This window comes from Gekko japonicus, unplaced genomic scaffold (genome assembly GCF_001447785.1).
Source record: "Gekko japonicus isolate JY-2015 unplaced genomic scaffold, Gekko_japonicus_V1.1 scaffold405, whole genome shotgun sequence".
Taxonomy (NCBI): domain Eukaryota; kingdom Metazoa; phylum Chordata; class Lepidosauria; order Squamata; family Gekkonidae; genus Gekko; species Gekko japonicus.
This window is the reverse complement of record NW_015175982.1, coordinates 223,924-246,419: the sequence shown is the minus strand read 5'-3', so window position 1 is coordinate 246,419 and position 22,496 is coordinate 223,924. Positions and strand designations below refer to the sequence as shown.

Sequence of the window (22,496 nt, the reverse complement as noted above, 5' to 3'; positions counted from 1 at the left end):
TCCTCCTCAGACCCCACCCTCAGCAGGCTTCATCCCTAAAATAGCCTGGAAGTTTCCAACCTGGAGTTGGCAACCCTATGTCCTTTCCAGGCAACCATCAGCCTACCGTTATCTGCCTGTCTGTCTTCAGGTTTACATCCCCCCCCACAACCTCTGCCTAGGGAAAGGGCAGTCTTTCCCTGCAGTGGGAACCAAAGCAGCTGACATCATTCTCCTCTCCCCCGTATGATCCACACAACTACCCTATGAGATGTTGAGGTTGAAAGTGTGTGAATGGTCTATAATCCCCCAGGCAGCTTTTAAAACATGAACCTGGGACCTGCACACCATCCTCTGAAGCGCTCTCTGTGGCAGTAATGGGGTGACTGCTGGCACCTTTTCCTTTCTTTTTTTGCCTTGTGGTATTCTGCTTGTGATGTGATCTGTCTTCTTTGTGATGTGGCATGATTGTGTTATTGGGTTTGTTTCTTTTGAAGGAGAAGTGATGTGTTGTGAGTGAGGACATATTTTACCGCAGAATACAATAGGTTCCATATGCAACTGGCAATTCTAACTGCCTTGCCGGGGGGGGGGAGTTTGAGGTGTGGAATGGAGTGAAGTCCAATCAGCTTCCATATGCAAAAGACCTTGAAACGCTGGGCGGGACTGCACAAAGCAGCCAGTCAACCCAGCCAGTGTCTTCTGACTGACAGTTCTTGTGGCCAAACACTAAAGGTGTGCATTTGGAACACTGGAGCCCACTACGGCTTTATATATAAGGGAGAGATTTGGCTGTTTCAGTTGAAGAACCTTGGAGGTTATGCTATTCAACTTTTGCCTTTCTTTAGCAATTACTGCCATCCCTTTTATGGCATCCAGATATTCACTTGTTTTCATATAATGTGACATCGCTGCTTCAAGTACGCTCCCACCACCACCCCAAGCGCTCGGGGGGGGTATATACAGCTTTTGAACCAGGCAAAGTTAAAAAAGGTAAAGGTAAAGGTTCCCTTGCTCGAAAGCCAGTCGAGTCCAGTGCTCATCTCCATTTCAAAGCTGAAGAGCCAGCGCTGTCCGAAGACGTTTCCGTGGTCATGTGGCCGGCATGACTAAACACCAAGGTGAACAGAACGCTGTTACCTTCCCACCGAAGTGGTACCTATTTATCTACTTGCAATTTCTTGCTTTCGAACTGCTAGGTTGGCAGGAGCTGGAACTAGAGACGGGAGTCCTCTTGGGCTGTTAACTGTTGAATCCTTTATGAGCACCAGGAGGTAGAATGTGTGAGCATGTCGCTTTAAATCATCTCACTTTTTCAACAACTTGCTGTGTTCCTGTGGACATAAGCAAACAGCACTTGCTACTTTTGTAAGGATCATTGTAGAGGACATGATTTCTGTATTCACAAACGTTTTCAGAACTACGGTATACAACATTTTTGGGGTTTTGCCTCCTTGCTAGATAGAGTACATTTCTCTGAAGTATTAATTGAATTTTAATGATACAGAGTGTACAAGGATTCTGTTTTTGATGCATTGTATCATAAACCAAACCGCTGCTTCTAGCTGTTTGCTCTCTCTCAATAGCTGCTCAATTGCAGAAGTCAATGAAATGCTAATCAGAGAATGGATAACAGAAGGAAGACATCAAATGGGAGAAGTTGGTTAACCAGTTGGGGGCCCTAGGGGAACTGATAGAGAGCTGTTGGAATTCTTTGGGCTGTCCACCACCTAGGGTTGCTTTCTTGCCTAATTAGCTGAGTAGATTTGCATATAACTAAAATCTCTGTATGCTGAGGTATGCAAACGTCTAATTTAAGTTAAAGGTGGCTCTCATTGTTACTACATGTCTTGTGCTGTCTGATTGAATTGCTTTCTGTATTTTCCAATCTGCCTTGAGCCTCAGTAAGAAAGGCAGGCTATAAATAAAGCAAATAAATAAAATTGTTGGAAGGAAAAGCCGTCTTTAATGTCTGCTGTAACGCTAACCCAGAGTATCCTCACAAATAAAAACAGTTGTACCCTAAACTTGGGCCCACTCATCAAAATAAAATTGTTGGCATTTTATCAACAGTTTTTTTTAAAAAAATCTGCTAATTTATAAACTAGCCTTAGTAAAGTCATATGGGCATATCCTAGAGCTCTTTGAACAACTTATGGTGGATCAAGGCACTTGGAAACAGGAAGAGCAGGCCTTATTTCTGTAACATAAATAAACAGAACGGGGAATTTTTTGGGGGGGGACCTATTGGCTTATATCCAGCAGTCTCCACAGACTGCTGATTTTCCTGCCTCTGTCTCCTCTCCTGTAACTCCTTCTAATCTCCTGGAAAAAACATTCCTGGCAGGGTGGGAAAAGGGTTCAGGCTGTGGGATGCAAGGGGGAGGGGGAAGTACTAAGATCACTCTCTCCTTGCGCCGCACTGCAGCCTCCCCCAACCCATACTGTGTTTCCTGCATGTGATCTTTCTGGGGATCAGAAGGGACTGCAGGGAAGGCCCGGTTTGGGGGGGGGGGAATCATACACCACCTATGCACACTGTTCTTTTAAACGAGGAGTCTGCAGTCCACTCCTGGGCTCTGTGGGGAGAGAGTAGCTAAAGAGTATTAAGGACTTCAGTGTGTCATCTTCAGCTGTTAAGAAATGGCCCATGCCCTAGCTTAAGGCTAGGCATGTCCCCTTATGGCCTGGTTGATGCTGTTCCCCAAATCCTTTATATTACACTTCTGTTTTCTGCTGATTTGCTTCACTGGCAGGACTGAAGGTCTGTGCCCCAAGAGGGCTTTTAACAGATGTGGGTCTAGCAGTGGCTTATAGATAGTTGATTGGGACCGGGGATAGAAGTCTGGGTTTTTGGACCTCTGTGCCTCGGTGTGTAATGTGTTTCATGGCCTCTATACACTCCCAGCTATAAGTCCAGGGTGAGACATTACTGATCCACTGCCCTTCAGCTTCAGAGCTGGGACTTTGCATCTAAAAGATAACGGTCTTATGTCCATGTGTGGAAAGAGTACTGAGGCTATGAGGCTGCTGATTCATAGGGAAGGCCAAGACTAATTCCTTCTAACAGTTCCTTTAGGGCTTTTTACATGCATGATTAAGACAGTGTCACTGGATCTCAATGGAGGAGTTTTTGCCTGTGGAGTTGGGGCCCCCCCTCCCATGCAAAGCTGCTGGCCGGCCCTGTCTCTTCATGTGCCACTCATTCCCTGACAAATGGAACAGCTGCAAAGACTCTCTTCAGGCGAGCGGCTGGAATGTCCCATGGCAGGTGTGTGGGGAGACCATTCCCTTAAGGCTCTGGGGTGCTGTCTGGTGCTAGACTATCCTATCCCTGATCTTCAGCTCAGCCATTTCTCTGGCTCAGCCATTTCTCTCGCTGTCTCCTAGTTCCCATTCTCTGCAGAACCTTTACTGAACGTGCATAGCCTTATTTATTTGTTTATATCTATTTATTTATTCGATTTTTATCCCTCCCTCACTGCCGAGGTAGGCAGGGATAAAGAGTTATTGTTTTTATTTACATGGTGGAGTTACCAAATAGCTTCCATAGTAGACCGCATGACTCCCTGTTGCAGCTTGGGAAGGAGAATAGGATAGGCTGTTACGATTGCCAATTTGTAGGCATGGTTCACTATTCTAATTGTAGCAGCTGCAGTGTAAATGGATCAAAGCCCCCATACCCAGTTACTTCATCCTTCACACACTTCCCCTTGGAGTATTGTCTGGATATTCCCTTTTTAAATAGCTGCCTGGGAATTTTACCCCCCCCCCCCCCAGCCTCCAGTTCCACATCAGGGACATTACAGTAAAACTTGGCAGCTTTAGCTGATGTCACTGAGTTGCCTGGGCATGTGGCTTCTGGGTTAATCCAATGAGAATGACACCCTCTAGAGCAGTGTTGCATGGGAGCCAATTAAAACATTGTAAGCCCCCATGTGGATGCTGTTAAAGGTTTGGTGGTGTATATGGTGTGAGTAATATGTAAAAGGAGCATATGTGCTGTGTGGCATGGTGTACGGAGACTTTCAGAAGTTAAGCTTATCATATGCAACGCTGTGTTGGGGGCTATTTTAACTGGCCCTCAGTTACACTGGCAGGGAGATTCCAGTTTTTTGGTCCAGAACTAACTCAGCATTTGAGTTGTGCATTAGTTGTCCCATATGGTATCTTGTGGGGATACCATAACCTACTTGCACTTGGTGGTGGGAAGTGCCGTCAGGCTAACAGCTGACTTATGGCGACCCCAGAGGGTTTTCAAGGCAAGAGACAAATAGAAGTGGTTTGCCATTGCCTGTCTCTGTGCAGCAACCCTGGGCTTCCTTGGTACCGTAGTCTCCCATCCAAGTACAAACTGGGACCAGCCCTGCTTAGCTTCTGAGGTCTGGCAAGATCAGGTTAACCTGGGCTATCCAAGTCAGGGCATCTGGCACATACCTTCCAGCTATTCCTCATTGTCTCAGAGGACTGATCATTTCCACTCCCCTTTTCCCTTGTTTTATGAAAGGTCAAACCACTCTGGAGGGAGTTGCCACAGGGCAGCTCTAAAACATTGTGTTAACTCCTTGGGTGGGCTTTAAATGCTCGTATTAAAATTTTAGTTTTAGATAGTGAAGAGAGTCAATGAAGTGGGTGTTTTGGAGACAGTAGTCTGTAATGGAGACCTCTTGGAGGGAGAAAATAGAGTGGAGGTTGTGGCAAGGTATTTGGGGGAGAGGAAGCTCCACTATGAGGGAGGATGGGATTTTAGTGGGAAAGAGGGCTTATTCAAAGTAGTGTTTCTCAGTGGAGAAGCATAATGTGTAACAGTTGCTTACACGTCTGCCTGTATTCAGCTTGTCTTCTGCTGTGATCTGCAGTTTCATACAAAGAATTGATTTTGGCATTTTGGCATGCAAAATGCATTCAGCTGTCCTTGTACTCAGAATTTTAAACGTGCATTTTGTAACATGGTTACAACATGTTACCTTACTGAGCCTCTGTGGTTTATACAGGCCCCAAAGAGCACTTCGGTCGGGGTCTCAACACCGCCTCGTGACCCCGGGCCCTAAAGAGGCCAGGCTTGCTGCCACAAGGGCCAGGTCTTTTTCGGTGGCGGCTCCTATCTGGTGGAATGAGCTCCCGTAGGAGATCAGGGCCCTGCAGGACCTATTACAGTTCCGCAGGGCCTGCAAGACGGAGCTCTTCCGCCAGGCTTTCGAATAGGAGCCGCCGCCGTCACCACCAACAACAACCGGGGCCTGCAAAGCAGTACCGCTGGATTAGGCTGATCGGCCATTGAACATCGGGGCCATAGCATCCTCCCTGTTTGACTCAAAGGGGATGTGCAATAGGAGCGAGTGTGTCAGTTGCGCTGGATCCTTAGGCATTGCCCATTGTATTTAATTGTTTTAAAATGTTTTAATTGTATTTTATTGCACTGTTGTGCCTTGATCCTGGAATTATGGTGTATTGCACCTGTATACTGTAAGCCGCCCTGAGCCCGCGTGCGGGGAGGGTGGGGTATAAATGAAATTAAATAAATAAATAATGTCTAATGTATTCTGTGCTGGCCATGTGATGCCCACTGAAGAATGAGAGAGCATCTTGTGAACTACTGAAGCTAAGCAGATCTGGTCTGGAGTGGAGGAGCCCCATGTATTCTGCTTTCAGTTCCATGGAAAGTAGGAGCCCTGCTGGATCAGACCAGTCATCTGTCTAGTCCAGCATCCTGTTTCACACAGTGGCCAACCTCTTGCACTGGAGTACCAACAAACAGAGCATGTAAATACAATTATAAATAAAATGTATAGGTTTTTTTTGGGGGGAATGGAACTTGTACCTCCAGCCAAGAGTTATATGAGTTTAGGGATGGGCAGCGTGTCAGGAGAGGGGCATGATTAAAAGAAATTCTGGTGTACTTTCTTGAATGGATGTGTCATATAATCTCACGGCTGCTTAAAAAAAATGGCTGGGAAGCTTAGAAAGGGGGTATTATTCCATGTACTTACTCTTCTTGGCAAACTTGGTAGGTAAAGGTAAAGGTTTCCCTTGCTCAAAAGCCAGTCGAATCCAACTCTAGGGATGCGCGGTGCTCATCTCCGTTCCCAACCCGAAGAGCCAGCGCTGTCCAAAAATGTTTCTGTGGTCATGTGTCCGGCATGACTAGACGCTGAGGTTCATGGAACGCTGTTACTTTCCCACTGAAGCGGTACCTATTTATCTACTTGCAATTTCTTGCTTTCGAACTGCTAGGTTGGCAGAGGCTGGGACCAGAGACGGGACCTCAGTCCATCACGTGACACTCGGGTCTTTACTGCTGAACTACTGACCTTCCGGTCTGCAGTTCATATTTTTAAAAATCCATCCATGCATGCATATACATCTCTTGCACTCTTGACTGATGTGTTTTTTCCAAGCTCTGCTCCCCTGTACAACTTTTGGGCTGAACATAGTGGATTATTGAAGTGTGCTATGCATTAAGTAGCCACTAATGTGCCAATACTTTTCCACATGATCCACGGCTTTTAGTACCCAGCATTCATTTCTGTATTAACAGGCACTACATGTCTCAGCTTCCCTTTTCTTCTTTTTTTGAGTGTGTGTGTGTGGGGGGACTTATCTCTTAACTAAATATAAAGACAACATTGAGCTGTCTTACCAAGTGTGAACCCAACTGAGTAGTTGCAGTGCTCTTGGGTGGTCTGATTTTTCTTTCTTTGCTCATCCTTTTCTCTCCTCTTCCCCCCCTTTTAAAACATTTTTATCCTTCTGCCCTTTTCTACCTTCCCAATCTCCCCTCCCCTCAAACCTTTTTTTTTATGGGGGGAGTTTTGAGGTTTTGCACAAGAACAGCTTTGTCTTTGCATAAATGAGCAAGATTTTTTTTAATGGCCCTTCAAGCAGAAACATGTGTACAGTCTCTCTGGTTACAGTCCATGTATTGTGGTGTGTGTAGCTGTGTGTGAACACAAGCAAATCTATTCATTCTGGAACAATTCTAAATGAAGGGAAAAAAAGTTATTATGTGACTAGACCCTGAAACAAAAACATACAAGCCAGAAGCAAGGCATACTTAAAGGAGATGAATTCCAGAGGGGTAGCTGTGTCAGTCTCACAGCAAAAACAGACTCTTAAGCCAGGTCTCTGGAGAGTTGGGATATACATTCTCTAAATTAATGAATGTGCCACACTAAATGTTCGAAGTGTTACAAAAGAGGATAATGGGACCATGCTGTTAAAATGGGCTTCATGGATCTTCCTTGCTGTGTCGTGCAAAATGTGACTGGGAAAAGCATCTGACACTAGAGATGGTTTTACCTCCTGTTCAGACCTGTAGAGATGGGCAATTTGCACAAGACTCCTCCCATAAATCTTTGCAAAGCCTTGCATCCTCTGCTTGCAAGAAGGACCAAAGCTGTTGCTGCTGGCAAATGAAGTTGTGGATGTCCAGTTGGGTATCTGCTTCTTTCCTATAATGTGTGGGGTCTTGTCAGGGCCAGGCTGGGAGTTGTGAGCAGACGTAACCCCAGTCCAGATTTCGAGTGTACTTTCTCTTTCTGAGGTTACTGGAGCCTGATGAAGTACCCTGTGCTGTCTTTCTACCCAAATAGGGTCCCCAAAACATTCATACTTTTAGAACATTTAAAAGCATTTAAAATGAAGTATATAATAATTGAATGAAAGCATATAGGCATACTACATACTATAAGAACACAACTGGAGTAGGAGAAAATATTGCTGTCTTGGCCAAGCTCCTAGCCTTTCTTCCAGGTCCCACTAATCCAAAGGCTTCATAGTGCAGGTCAACCACAGAGACTGATGTTGCATACTCTGATGTCGCATAATCCTGTCTCTTTCTGAGCCTGAATTGGGCGTTGAACATTGAGCACAGACTCATTAGCCGAAGTCTGGGCCTTGGGCCACAAGGTTCTTGGTTCAGGTGTTCTGAGTCCTTGACTGTAGGTAGCTACACATTTTCTTCTCTGCAGTTATGTAGTTAATGTGAATGGGTACAGCTGCAACTCTGAACTTGTTCCTTGATGTGAGACATAGTCACCCTCAGTGTTCCCTCTAAGCTGATGGTTCCTTGATGTGAGACATAGTCACCTCACCCTGCTCCTTATGAGGAGGAAAAGCAGTTGCTGTCTACTTGTCCTGTCTCATGCTCAGTGGCTTTTGGTCACTATGCGATTATGGTATCATGAATTGTTACTTTATCTCTTCCTTGTGGAGGAATTTGGAAGTGGTGAGGCAGTAGTCTGAAGAGACAGGCTGTGTCAGTTTCAAGTGGTCCAGCCATAAATGCAGTCAGTATATGAGTACCACCCCAGAAAAGCAATTAAAACTGAGTCTGTGAAGGCATACTGCGCCAGCCTTGGAAGCAAATCTACAAAAATCAGTAGTGGTCAAGAATTTTCACTAAGCTAAGTTAACTATGTAAATTCTTAAAAGAAGGAAGGCTCCCCCTCCATAATTTGGTAAGGTTGTATGTCTGATCCCCTGGAGGTGATTCTTACTTGCTGCAGGCAAATAGCTGTTCACAGACTTGCACTGTACAGTAGTTGGTTCTTTGAGAACAAGTGATTTTTCTGGCCCTGTGGTAGAGCTGGCAGGGGACCCAGGGTCAGCCCTGGTTAGTACTTGAATGGGAGACCACCGAGGAAGTCCAAAGTTGCTATGTGGAGTTGTTACTTCTGTTTGTCTCCTGCCTTGAAAACCCTGTGGGGTAACTGTACTGTATTTAGATGCCGGACTTAACAGTAACCATAAGCCAGCTGCGACTTGAGAGCACTCCCCACCTCCAACCACTGTTAGTACCCCTGATTTTCCCTAACCACAATGACTGGAGTGTGTATGTATACAGAATAATAGCCTGTTCTTGCCCTTCCTTTGGGACGGGCAGTTGTCCCCCCTGTTCTAATGAGTAGTGTGTTGGTGGTGGGTAGCAGACTCGATCTTCTCTAACAGAAAGGAGTCTGCAGCTGAGATAATGGAAAGTTAATTTCCCCGACTATGAACCATTATCACATGGTCATCCTAATTCCATCTACACAGCTCTCTGTGCCAGGGCTGGAGAGGAATCGGGGGCAGGCGTCTGCTGCCCAGCCCTCCCCTTCTTCCCCCTCCCCTAATGGAGCTGGGAAGGGTGCTCTGGATTGGTTGTCTCTGTCCAAAATGGGCTGCCTTTCCTTTTTTAGATGTTAGTGGAGCTGTGAATTCCTTGTTTCTGGCAGAGTGTCAGGTCAGGAGCCTGGAGAAGCACATGGGAGGGCCAGCCTTTCCAGTCTGCATGGGGGTGGTCAGAACTCTGACAACATCAGCATGTTAACTCTTTCCAGACTAGAAGGTGCTGAGCAGCTTGGTGAATCAAGGGACTGAGTTGCTGGGCAACTCATGTAGTTAAGGAACTTTTGGCTGGATGCAAGCCCTCCTGTGCTTTATGAAAGCAAAAAGTCCTTCCCAACTTTCTAATTTGTCCAAGAAGCCAAGCCAGGATGGGTTTTGCGGAGAAGAGCAAGTTTGATCCTCAGTGGCAAGGGCAAGGATCAGGCCTAGCCCCAGGCCTGTAGCTACAGTAGGGCCTCCTGGGGCTTGGCCCCCCGACTTCTTCCCAAGGCCCCACAACTTTTGGGGTGAAGTGGGGGGGGAGGCCGTACCCATCTGCACTCCCAGCTGCGAATTCATGGCTTGGAGTACAGGTGTGCGGCCCCCTGCTTCTCCCCCAAAGCATTTAAAGGGACCCTTTAAATGTGTTGAGGGAGAAGCAGGGCTGCTGGTGAATTTCTGTACCCCCTGACTTTTTAAAAGGCCCCCCAAACTAAAAAATCCTAGCTATGGGCCTGCCTAGCCCACTCATGTGGTGTCCCAGGGCACACTGCCTTTACTTTCTTATATGGTTGCTGTTCACTCCAGTGGAGGAATGTAAGGAGGTGCTCTTGGGGGACATTGTTGTAATGAAGGCAAAGTCTTCCCATCGTGCCAGTGTGGTTGTAGTGGTTAGAGAACAAGGCTAGTATCTGGGAGAGTCAGGTTCAAGTTCCCAGTTTGCCATGAAGTTCGTTGGATGACCTTAAGTAAAGGTAAAGGTTCCCTTGCTCGAAAGCCAGTCGAATCTGACTCTAGAGTTGCGGTGCTCATCTCCGTTTCCAAGCCGAAGAGCCAGCTCTGTCCGAAGACGTTTCCGTGGTCATGTGGCCGGCATGACTAAACACCAAGGTGCACGGAACGCTGTTACCTTCCCACCAAAGTGGTACCTATTTATCTACTTGCAATTTCTTGCCTTCGAACTGCTAGGTTGGCAGGAGCTGGAGACGGGAGCTCACTCCATCATGCGGCACTCGGGTCTCGAACTGCTGAACTACTGACCTTCCACAGCCTGCAGTTCAGCATCTTAACCACTTGAGGTTTATATCCCACGTGTCATACAAGATGCTCTGGGTGATGAACATGAGGCTTTCCTAAGAAGAAGTGACTGCCCTAAGAATATCCAGGGTTTTTTTTTGTCATTACTTAGGAGAACTGCTGAACCAGTGGTACTCACTCACTGGCTCAGGAGTCACATGTGGGTCTTTGACATGGTACCTGTGGCTCTTCTGAGTAGGTATGGCATGAACTGGGAAAATGTGGTTTGGTTTGTGGTTCGTGGTGTACCCGGTTCGCGAACCACAAACTTTTAGCCATCGAACAAACCAGTTTGGTTCGTGATGCAGTAGAATACACACACACCCAGCACTCTGGAGACACCAAACTCAAAGGGGATCTCCGGCTGATTCTCCTCTACCTGTCTTCTGAGTTTGGTGAGGATTGGATTTATGGGGTCCGAGTTATGGTCTCCCAAAGAAGGTGCCCCCAGGAAAGTACTCACTGGGGAAATGCCAGGAGTAGGTTCAGGAGTGTATAGAACAGATCCTGTGCAAAGTCGCGGGGGCCTTCCCCCAAATGCTCCTCTACATGCCCTCCAAGTTCTGTCCCCTATTGCTTTGAAGTTTGGTAAATATTTAGATTGAGTGGAGACAGTCTGGCTGGAAATGTCGCTGTTCATAAATGACCACTAACAGCTTGAAAGTTTGTGGAAAGTTTGTGCCAGTTGACCTGCCATGGACTTCACTTTGCAAACCACAAACTGGCCATATTTTGTCACAAACTTTAGTTCGTGAGCTGGTTCGTGCCCATCCCTATTTTTGAATACTGTTCTCCAATGTGGCACCTGGCCCAGGTTCCAGAAAAGCAAACATGGCCACTGCCCAGCAAGGCTCGTGGCTGCCAGTTGGCTCCCACCTTCAAATGGCTGCCACCACAGGGCCTGGGATAAGAATAAGCTGTGAACCTCCCTGAGCTGCTGTGTCTCATGCTGTGGAGAGAGCAGGAAGGCCGATAAGGAAGCCTTTCCCCTCAGTCCAGATGCACATGGGCTGGCTGATGTTCAACACTGGTGGGAAGAGACAGCCATCCATTGCCTCCCAGAAGTAGTCTGGTAATTTAAAAGGTTTATTTATTCATACACTTATATTCTGCCTTTCTTCTTGGTGGTTATAGTAGTAGATTTAGTATTTCTACCTGTATCTTAGATTATTGTATGTGTGTGTGTGTTTGGGGTACTGCGGAGGGCATAGATTACCAATGTGGCTATTTTGGTTGATGGCAGTTGCATATGTGGCTCTCCACTGCACTAAACTGTGTTCTCTATATGGCTGCTGATTCCTGTTCCCTGTCGGAAGAAACTACAAGAGATCTCACCTGTTCTTCCTTCCTTCTGCCCAAAGGTATTAGAGTGGAGGTGTATTCTGATGGTCTTCTGCAGCCCTGGGAAATGTTCTCCCTCACTTTTGGCACTGGATGATTTGTATGGCTGGCCAGACCATCACAAACATGTTGACAATGCATTTCTGATTTTCACTCTGCATTTTTGGCACAGTGTGTATTCTGAACATGTCCTAATTTTGGCAGCAGCCATCCCTAATAGCAGGTGCTTTGCAAGCAGAGAAGTTGGTCCAGTTTTTCTCTCTTGAAGAAATTATTTCCCTTCCTCCCAGTGGAAAGCTTTGATTTTTTAAAAAAAGTTCAGTTATTCCTGATTGTTCCATATATTCTTTTCCTGACCAGGTAGAGGGTTTGCCTTTTAATTAGGGGGTCTTGGAACTCTGTGTGTGTGGAGGGGGGGAGGTAGTGGGTAAGAGTGTTAGACTAATATCCAGGAGACCCAGGTTTGAATCTGCACTTGTGCCATGGAAACTTGCTGGGTGACCTTGGGCCAGTCACATTCTCTCAGCCTAACCTACTTCATAGGATTGTTGTGAGGATACAGTGGCAGAGAGGAGAATGATGTAAGCTACTTTGGGTCCCCATTACGGGAGAAAGGCAGGGTATATATGAATTAAATAAATAGTAAAAAGAGAGGTACTGGCACTAAAGAGCCATGCAGCATTGGAGCACACAGAAGGGCTTACCTTGGTTGCCAGGCAAAAATTGTGCTCGCCCGTGATCCTTGTTTGAGGGGCAGTGGAAGAATCCTGCCTCTAGGTCCTGGAATTGCCTCTGAAGCTGAGTGCAGCTGCAGGGACAGATGCCCTGCCTTCCTCCCCAGTTCCAGGCAGTCACGTCCCTTTCATACTTTGGAGGGGAGGGATGCTCCGTAGAAATAATTGAAAATAAATGTGTGGGTCTCCTTTCCTCCTTAACCCAATTCTAGATGGCTGAAAGGTAGCTGTAGTGATTTTGTCTTCGTGGAAGGAAACGGTTTGCATATTTAGATGTATTTTCCTCTTTAGATACAAAGTCCTCCCCTGTAGAGAACTTCCACTGTCGGCAAGAGTGCCCTTTCCCCCCCCTTGCCAGTAAATATCAGGGGAAATCTTAATCCACTGTTTGAAAGATGGAAGAAACAGTCAAGGCAAATGTCTCCACTATGAGCAGAGTTGTGTAATACCCTGCACAAAAATAAAATCCAGATTTCCTTTTCAAGGTAAGCCTGATTATGTTAATTTGCTCTTATTCCTGATGATTTAGAAACTTGCTTCAAACATTGAGTTTTGCAGGGATCTGAACTTCACCCAGTGCTGAATGGTGCCTTTTCTGATGTGACAACATAGTATACAGACAGATCTGACAATGGGGACTTCTCTTCTGCTTCTTTTGATTGTGGTGGTAGTAGTGGAGTCTCTTTAGGATGTGCTGGTGGAAGACGCGTACTCCTGTATTTCCGAAGCCATCGACGAGGTCACTCCCCAGCGCCCTCTTCGCCGTCGTACAAAGCTAGCTCCATGGTATACCCTGGAGTTACAGTGGATGAAACAAGAGCTACGACAGCTAGAGAGAGGGTGGCAGTGAGCTTGTGATGAAGCTACCGGTATATCCTATAGGTCGTTTATGAGAACCGATGAGATGGCAGTGAAGGCCATGAAGAGATATTTCTATGCCGCCTCCATTGCGTCTGCTAGCTCTCGCCTGGCCCAGTTATTTAGAATTATTCAGTCACTGAGTACTTTGCCTCAGGGTGCACCAAATGCTAGAGAATTGGCTATTGGCTGCGAGGCATTTTTGAGCTATTTTGCAGATAAAGTCTTGTCGCTCTGCCACAACCTCCTGGCCACAATTGATACAATAAGAGAACTGGAAGCCCATTGGCTGTCTTCAGGTCCAGTCTTGGACCACTTCAGTCTGCTCTCCCAGGATGAAGTTGACCAGATCCTGGCAGCTGAGAAGCCCACTACTTGCCTCCTAGATCCCTGCCCATCGTGGCTGGTTAAAGCCTGCGGTGATGAGGTGCAGACTCCCCTGAGGGAGATTATCAACTTGTCCCTCTCAACAGGGACCTTCCTAGGGGGATTGAAGGAGGCAGTAGTTTGCCCTCTCCTTAGAAAATCTTCGTTGGGCCCATCAGTCCTTAACAACTACCGCCCATTGTCTAACTTACTGTTCCTGGGTAAGGTGGTAGAGAGGGCAGTGCCAACACGACTTCAGGCTTTCTTGGATGAGGCTAAGGTCCTAGACCCCTTCCAGTCCAGCTTTCACCCTGCCTATGGGACGGAGATGGTGCTGGTTGCCTTGGTGGATGACCTTCGGAGACATCTGGATCAAGGCGGATTGGCGCTACTAAATCTTGAAATATTGGCGGCGTTTGATATGGTTGACCATGAGGTGTTAACCCACCGCCTCGCTGATGCTGAGATATGGGGGCTTGCCTTGCAGTGGCTGACCTCCTTTCTCCAGGGTCGGGGACAGAGGGTGTTTCTGATGTGACAACATAGTATACAGACAGATCTGACAATGGGGACTTCTCTTCTGCTTCTTTTAATTGTGGTGGTAGTAGTGGAGTCTCTTTAGGATGTGCTGGTGGAAGACGCGTACTCCTGTATTTATGTGGATGACACCAGCTCTATCTACTGATGGACAGCCGCCTGAACATGGCCCCAGGAGATCTGGACAAGGCATTACAAGCTGTGGATAGGTGGTCGCAACAGAGCCAACTGAAGCTAAATCTATCTAAGACGGAGGTCCTGTACTTGAGTCATGGGGAATCAGGCTCCCAACCTTCGATGGGGCTCCATTGGTGCCAGCGTCGAGGGTGAAGAGTCTGGGGATGTTACTGGATGCCTCGCTTTCTGTGGAGGCCCAGGTCACCACCACTGCCAGGTCTGTCTTTTTTCATCTGAGGTGGATCAGGCAGTTGGCCCCATATCTCACACCCCGAGACCTAGCTACAGTGATCCATGCAATGGTCACTTCCAGACTGGACTGTTGTAACTCTCTCTATGTGGGGCTGCCCTCGACCTTGCTCCAGAAGTTACAGCTAGTGCAGAATGCAGCAGCACGAGTGTTGACGGCAACGCCTGTGTGGGCTTGCATCCACCCAGTGCTGCGTGAACTGCACTGGCTGCCTATTGAATTCCAGATTCGTTTCAAGGTGCTGGTGCTTACCTTTAAAGCCCTATACAGCTAGGGACCAGCATACCTTCGAGACTGCCTCTCCCCATATGAGCCCCAGAGGACACTGAGGTCTGCAAATCAACATCTTCTAGCAGTCCTCAGCCCCAGAGACATCCGACTAACCTCGGCCAGGGCCAGGGCTTTTTTGGCCCTAGCCCCCACCTGGTAGAAAGAGCTCCCAAATGAGATCAGGGCCCTGCGGGATCTATTACAGTTCTGCAGGGCTATAAGACGGAGCTCTTCCACCAGGCCTTTGGTTGAGGCAGTGGACGTCCCTCTTTCCTCCTGGCTATCTCCCCTGCAGTGGCCTTTATCCCAATATTGGGGTACTGCTGAATTGCAAATAAGCTAATTGACATCAGAACTAACTTCTGCACAGTATTTTAGGGTTTTATTGTTTTAAATGGTCTTTTAATGGTTGTTTTAATAAGGAGGGTGCGAGGGGAGGCTGGTATATAAATCAAAAAAATAAATAAAAATAATATAAACAAATAAAAATAAATAAAAATAATATAACAATGTTCCTCTCCATGTACAGTACAGCAGGTTTGTTTGCTCTCAAATCTTTCCATACATGTGATTGTTAAAGATGGGTTATGAGAGTTCAAGTGCTTCTACAAGGGAGAACCCATGGTTTGTCCATTTTTAAAGCAAAATCTTTGGTAGACCCAATGAGATTAGTTTACTGAAGCCCTGTTCCCATATGACAGTGAATGTACATACACTCTGCATGTAGTGCATTACCTGTTTGTAAGAAAGAGTCAATATGCATTCACTTTGCAAATGAAACCTGGGACGAATACCTGGATAAATGTGGCATTTCATTTGCTCGTTTGGCTGTACGTGAGCTGAAAATAACATGAGAATTAGTACACATATAAAGAAAAATCGAGTGTACATTATACATGGATTGTACATGTCTGCCCTGCTACTTGAGAACAAGGCTGAATTCTGATCACAATGAAACAGCTATTATTGCACCCTTTGGCAGCTGTTAACCCCTCCACACACAGCAGACACATCCACGATTTAGAGCATGCTGCTGTATTACAGATTTTATGCTCCATAACTTTTAAAATGGGGCCTGTTTTTTCGGGTCTGGGTGTGGAGTAGAGCTGACCTTTCTGAACCCACCATGGTGGGGGGGGAGTGATTTGGCAATCACTGTCTTGGTGGAACTTCTGCTGATTCTTTTGTTTCGGTGAATATTGTGTGTGTTTATGTGCTTGTGAGCCTTGAAGTCACGGTGACTTCTGGCGACCCCTAGTGGGGTTAAGACGTTTCAGAGAGGTGGCTTTGATATTATCTGCCTCTGTGTCCCGGCTGTGGTATTCCTTGGAGGTCACCCTTCCAAGTACTTGCCAGAGTCGGCCCTGCTTAGCTTCCGAGATCTGATGAGATCCGGCTTGCCTGGGCTATCCAGGTCAAGGCGAACTTCTGCTGACTCTTGCTGCACTCTCCTGGGGTGGGCTGTTATATAACAATGTCTTGCTCAAAGCCTGATGTAAAAAAAAAAAAAAAAGGCTGACTAGTTCAAATCAATAAATGAAATTCAGCCATTGCTTCAGCCCACTGCTTCTCGTCCTTGTTGCCTGGTCACAGTGCTGCAGTGAAAGCAGCAGCCATGATGGGCCGAATTCCTTTTCGAAACGCTACTTAAAGTTTCAGCAGCCCAAAGTCCAAAATCAGCCGGCTATGGTTTTTTGACCCTCATTCCCCAGATGCCCTTGCAAATTCACTTCTGTCATGCTGATTGCATGCCTCTCTTTCTGTTGCTAAACATATGGGATGTTTTATCCCAGTACTACATTTCTCTGTCCTGCACCCATTATTTCCTCAGGTCTCTGCCTTTTAGCACACGTCCTACTTTGCCCCTCTGCCTTTAGCCATGTTTGTTTCTTGATTAACCTCTCAAGCACTTCAGCCTCTTTACCTGCCCCATAGCAAACCCCCCCCCCCCATTTAGATACTGAATGGTTTTTCAGGGCTTCCTGTTTGGTATAGTGGTTAAGTTCACGGACTCTAATCTGGGAGAATCGGGTTTGATTCCCCATTCCTTCACTTGCAGCTGCTGGATGACCTTGGGCAAGCCATAGTTCTGGCACAGCTGTTCTTGAAAAAGAGCAGTTTCTGCCAGAGCTCTTTCAGCCCCGCCTACTTCACAGGGTGTCTGTTGTGGGGAGGGGAAGGGAAATGAGTTTGTAAGCCGCTCTGAGACTCCCTTGGGTAGTGAAGGGTGGAGTATAAATCCAATCTCTTCTTCTTTCTCATGCCTCCTCATCCTTTTTCCTAAGCTGTTCCTCTGTCTGTTTCCTACTGTACACACTCTTTTTGACCACCTTAGCTTTCCAACCTTCTGGGAGCTCTTCCCAGTCCTCTTTCTGTCCCATTAGCCTGCTCTTGCCCCAGAATCTGTGTAATGTTTTAATCCAACTTTGTGGGGGGAAATTGGGAAAATTGACTGCAGATACTCTGTGGTATTTGTTTTCCGAGTAGGTAGAATGTTTATGAGTGTTCCGTGCCATCAGTTATTGCCATCAGTCAGAGTGAGGCTCGACTGCCAAAAAGCACAACACACATTTCTGGTGCCATTAGTATAAATTGTCTGTGATCCGGGGGGGGGGGGGGGGGGAGACAGGCACCTGACCCAAGGACCTTACAGTCTAAATTTTGCCAGAGGAATGGGATGGGTGAGTTGGAAAGGCAAATGTAACAGGCAAAGAATATGTGCAAATGCAGTCCATGTGCTTGAGCTTCATTGCAGTAGATGATGATTAAAGGGTTGAGCTAAAATCTTTCAGCCATGAGCAGTGTTCCCTCCAAGCTGAGCTAGTGTGAGTTAGCTCAGTTTTTTTAGCCTCCAGCTCACACATTTTTGCCTTAGCTCAGGAAGGACAGCTCCAGAGCAAACTAATTGATGCGGTAGCCAAATCGCTCACTCGCGACTTTAATGCCAGTGGCTCATCAAGTAGATTTTTTTGCTCACAGGACTCCACAGCTTAGAGGGAGCATTTTGGGAAACTTAGTTGGTTGCTTGTAGTGTTCTTGAGAGTACATATTTTAGTATTTTGTATTATGTTATGAAATACTCTTTTCAATGATCTGTTATTGTTTCTTAAACATCTAATTAAAAAAAAAAGACTCCACAGCTTAGAGGGAGCATTGGCCATGAGGAAGGGTTTGAGGTTCCAGCCTTTGCAGGCCTGGAAGGGTCCCTGGTGTGATTCTTCCACAGTGGTCCATATTAAGCACATCAGATAAGCTTAGGGCTGAAAGAAGGGGGTTATTACAGCGATGGATGTGAAGCGTAGTTGGCAGAGTCTGCTGCTCTGAGCTTGTTGGAAGAAGGATGGGATAAAAATGCTCTAGAGGTAACAGTACCAATAATCTCCCAAAAGACTATTGCTTCTCTAGGTGACTTTCCTGGGATCCTGAGGGAAATGCAGGTGTTTGGGAGCATATAAGCAGGGTGATATTGCTGCTTCAATTTGGTTAAAGTTTTGATTTTCTTGTGGCTCAAATCAAAACTGTCAGATGTGACACACACACACAGAAGACCCTCCATCGCTTCTGTGTCAGCAGGCCCACTGGTTAGTGAGGCAGGCATTTCAAAGTAGGACGTAGAGAAACACCTTGGACCAGTGTCGTCTTTATTCTGGGAATCTCCTGATCCCGGGGGAGTCTATCCCAGGCCAGTGTTGATATAACTCCAAGGTTTGCTGCCTTCCTCAGTTTGGGCAACTTGTTGCTGTAGGGAACCCTCAGATTGCTCCTTCACCTGCCTGTTATCCCCTCTGCTCAGGGCATTTGTCACTTCGCCAGCTGCTGAGGGCTGAATCATGCTGCCATTTGGGTCTAGGGGCCTGGGATCACTTAACTTGGCCTCCAGCGCCTGAGCCCTTTGCCTCATCCTCTTTACAGGTTGGTCGCGCCAGTAACTCGACTGTGCTGGTCTGAAATCCCGATAAGAAACTGTATTTCTACCTTTAGTTAAGAAGCCCACTGACCTCTCCTGATTCTCTCTCAATGTTTGAATGCTGTAGGATGATTGCAACTCTGCTTTGGCTGGGTGGAGGCATAGGTTACATTTGGACTGGTTCTTCTTACTCGACCTTTTTTTGCAGGACACCTTGAAGCCTGCATTCACAGTCACCAACCTGCCAGGGACGACGTCAACCATCCAGACGGCACCCACCACCTCCACCTCCATGCAGGTCAGCAGCGGTCCCTCGTTCCCCATCACCAACTACCTAGCACCAGTGTCTGCCAGTGTCAGCCCCAACGCAGTCACCAGTGCCAACGGGACAGTGCTGAAAACCACTGGAACCAGCGCAGTAGCTTCTGGAGGGCTAATGCAGATACCCCCTGGCTTTACGCTCATGTCAGGTCAGTTATCTCTCTTGCCGGCTAAAGCATTTCCAGATTCTCCCTGTGGATTCCTCCAATGCCATGGGCGTGCCTTAGCCCTCTTGTTGCTTGGGAGGGGCCGGAATTGGAATGCTTGAAGCGGCATTCTCTTGAATGTGGTTGGTTCAGAACTGAGCAGGGCTGAGGGTAGGATTGGCTGTAAGGATCAGTGAGTGGTAAATCCCTGGAGTGCATGAAATTCTGTGGAAGCTTAAATGTTGCTGTTCCTGCTGCCGGCCCCATGGTTCCTGTTGGTGAAAGGAAAACGGGATCTTGATGTGTCCCCAAATCTCTGTTTGTGAGACTTGTAGGGTTCAGAGCTGGGACATGGAGCTAAGCCCCCTTCCTCTCAGTATGGGCCTGTGGGAGGAAACGTGGCATGAGCAAGGGGCCTGAAGGAGGTATTTAAAAAGAACTGGCTCCTCTAAAGCCTTTTTTCTCCCTCCTTACCGGCAGGTGCTCCACTCCCTCCTGGGACCCCTACCATTCCTCTCACTACTCAGTTACAGCCGCACTCACTGGCTCTCTCCAGCCAGCAGGGCCAGGTGGCGGTCGCAGGCACACCTGGACAGCTGCAGAAGGCACAGCAGACAGTCTTCCGATTTCCAGCCACAGCTGGAGGGCAGATTGTGTCTCTGACAGGACTCAGCGCTCTCTTCTCCACTTGCTCCCCGGAGGTTGCTGGGGGTGCTTGTTTGGGCTGAAGCCTGTTGCCCTGCCCCGAGATTGGCCGACTGAGATTCTTCACTGGGGGGTGGGGGGCAGGGATAGCCAGTGGGGCAAAGTTTGCAAGTGGAGGTGGGGATATATCTTCTGTTAGGTATTGAACTCAGGGAGGAAGGAAAGGAGGAGGTTGAGTTTTGGAATCGGCTTGCTGTTAAAACAGACAGTGATCTATTTTAAGAAGCCCCCTTGTGGTTATTTTCCATAGTTTTAAATGACTTAGTGAAAACAGGGAAAGTACTCAAAATGGATAGTACTCAAAATGGGATTAGCCGGGCATCTGAAGCTGCAGAGTCTTTTGTGTGCGAGCCATTTATCAAAGCAATTTTGGCTTGTAAAAACATTGTTTTGGAACATGGAATTTCAGCCTGTACGACAGAAACACTGCTGATCTTTCTTGTTGGTGTAGTGTAACAGGTAAGAGACTGAGCTACAAAATGAGGAGTCCCCAGCTGGAGTCTCTAGGTGCCTTTAGATCACATATACACTGTATGCCCCACCCCCCAAACAATATGGGAACAATACTACCTCATTTTACAGAGTTATTGTAAGGATAACAACAAAATAACACACGCTAAGTGCTTTGAAGAGCTGAATGCACTATCCAGATGCTGAGCATTGTCACCGAATGTGAATGTTCCGCTTCTACTTGTGTTATCAGGATAGCGTGGATTGTGTTGTATTGTTTAGTTAGGATTGTACAGGAGCTTTTATTGTGGCCGTGGATTTTCTCCTGTTAGTGCAGCTTTTGGGGGCTACTGGCAGGAGAAATGTCTCCCTTCTGAAGCTGTTCCACTGTGTGCCTTTACTGCAGGGGTAGGCAACCATTTTTGGTCTGAGCGAGGAAAGCAAGGCAACCTCTGCCTGTGATGATGTTAGTGTGCTGGCAGACAAAGGAGGTGGGGGGAATGAGGCTTGTGCTGGCCCCAGAGGCAGCTCCATTTGAAGAGGTAGGTGCAGTGGCATCAACGACTTCACAGGTTGAGTACGCTGGCCAGCAATGCTCATTTGCACCTGTGCAGCACAGCACCAACCATTTACTGCGACTGAGACCTCAAGGAGCCCCAGTTGATGACATCACTGCTTGGCACACCCCCCCCCCAACTGCAAGAACTGTACTGTGACCTGGTCTGGCTCACTGATATCCCTGCTTTGGGGGCAGGGCACTGTGCTGAGAAAATGTTCTGGCATGCCATGTTTGCATATGTGCCAGGAGTTGCTTTCTCCTGCTTTAGTGCATGTCTCATTTGTCACAGTTGCCATTTTTAAAGGCATATCTACTTTTAAAGCAAAAAAAAAAAAAAAGCTGCTGCTATTGCAGTGATGTGGACTGCACTGTTTGTGGGGGAGGGAGATCTGGATGATAATATAGGGAGGAGGAGGAGAGGCTTGTGGTTTTACTGACCTTAGCTGTGACTGCCAATATTCATCAATTCATCCCAAGCAAGCAGGAGGAAGAGGAGGTATGGTAGAGAATTGGGAAAAGAGGCCATTTTGAAGGCTGCTCTGGTTGCCTGTATATTGGAACTGGGGTCAGGGCTGGCTCACTCACTAGGCGAACTAGACTTTCGCCTAGAGCGCAGGGCCATCATGGGGGCGCCGGGCCGGGGGCCCATGCACCCTCCCTCTGTCGCTCGCAGCCATGTGCGCGTGTCTCCTCTGCCGGCCCTGAGCCGTGGTGCCGCTGCTCCCCGCCGCCCAGCAAAGCCAGCGCCCCGGCTGGCCGGCCAGCCTCCCTCCCTCCTTTCCACCGCGGCTGCCGTGGCCTGCCTGCCCTGTCGAGCGCTGAGGCGCCCCAACCCTCCGGCTCCCCGCTGCCTGGCATGTGCAGAAGGACGCCGAATGCTCTCAGGCGACGACCTGAGGAGGCAAGGCCACACAGGAGAGTCCTCCTGCTCAGCGCCAGGGCCGGTGGGGGCAAGGGGAGGCCAGTCCTCCTCGCCCCTCCTGCCACCACTTCTCTCCCAAGAGGGGAGGAAGGAACCCCCGGCAGGATCTGCCCAGAGCCGGTCCCTCTCGCCCAGCAGCAGCCTCCCACCTTGCCCTGCGCCCTGGCTGGGGCCTTTCACTCAGGTGCCACCTGGCCCTACTTCTCCTCCTCCTCCTCTCGTGGGCAGCAACTTTCCCCAGGCACCCCCGTCCCACATCGGCTCACCCTCCCCCCTCCCAGGTCCCGTGAGGGAGGGCCGCCTCCCGGCTGAGCTCCTCCAAGAACCTGGGGCTGCAGCCAAGCGGGGCTGGGAGCCCGGGCGCCGCCTGCCCCCCCCAGTTCTCATCTGGCTTCCTCATCTCCCCCCCCCCGTGCGCCCCCGCCCATGGTTGCCAACTCAACTCCGGTTTGGGGATTTCCTGGAGATCTGCGGGTGGCGGTGGGGAGGGGAGGGAGCTCCGCGGGGCAGAACATCCCCCCAGTCCCACCCTCCCCAAGCGACCCCTTTCTTCTGGAGAGCGGTCGTGATTCCGGGAGGTCTCCAGGCCCC

The 22,496-nt window shown here is 48.1% G+C and overlaps 1 protein-coding gene across 1 annotated transcript in view; it reads left to right on the top strand.

Moving 5' to 3' along the window:
- Positions 1 to 22,496, top strand: part of SRF (serum response factor) — a 92,951-nt gene that overhangs the window by 51,553 nt on the left and 18,902 nt on the right. Inside the window, exon 3 of the mRNA XM_015426265.1 lies at positions 19,011 to 19,272. Coding sequence (XP_015281751.1) covers positions 19,011 to 19,272 — 262 coding nt within the window. The remainder of the gene's footprint in view (positions 1 to 19,010; positions 19,273 to 22,496) is intronic.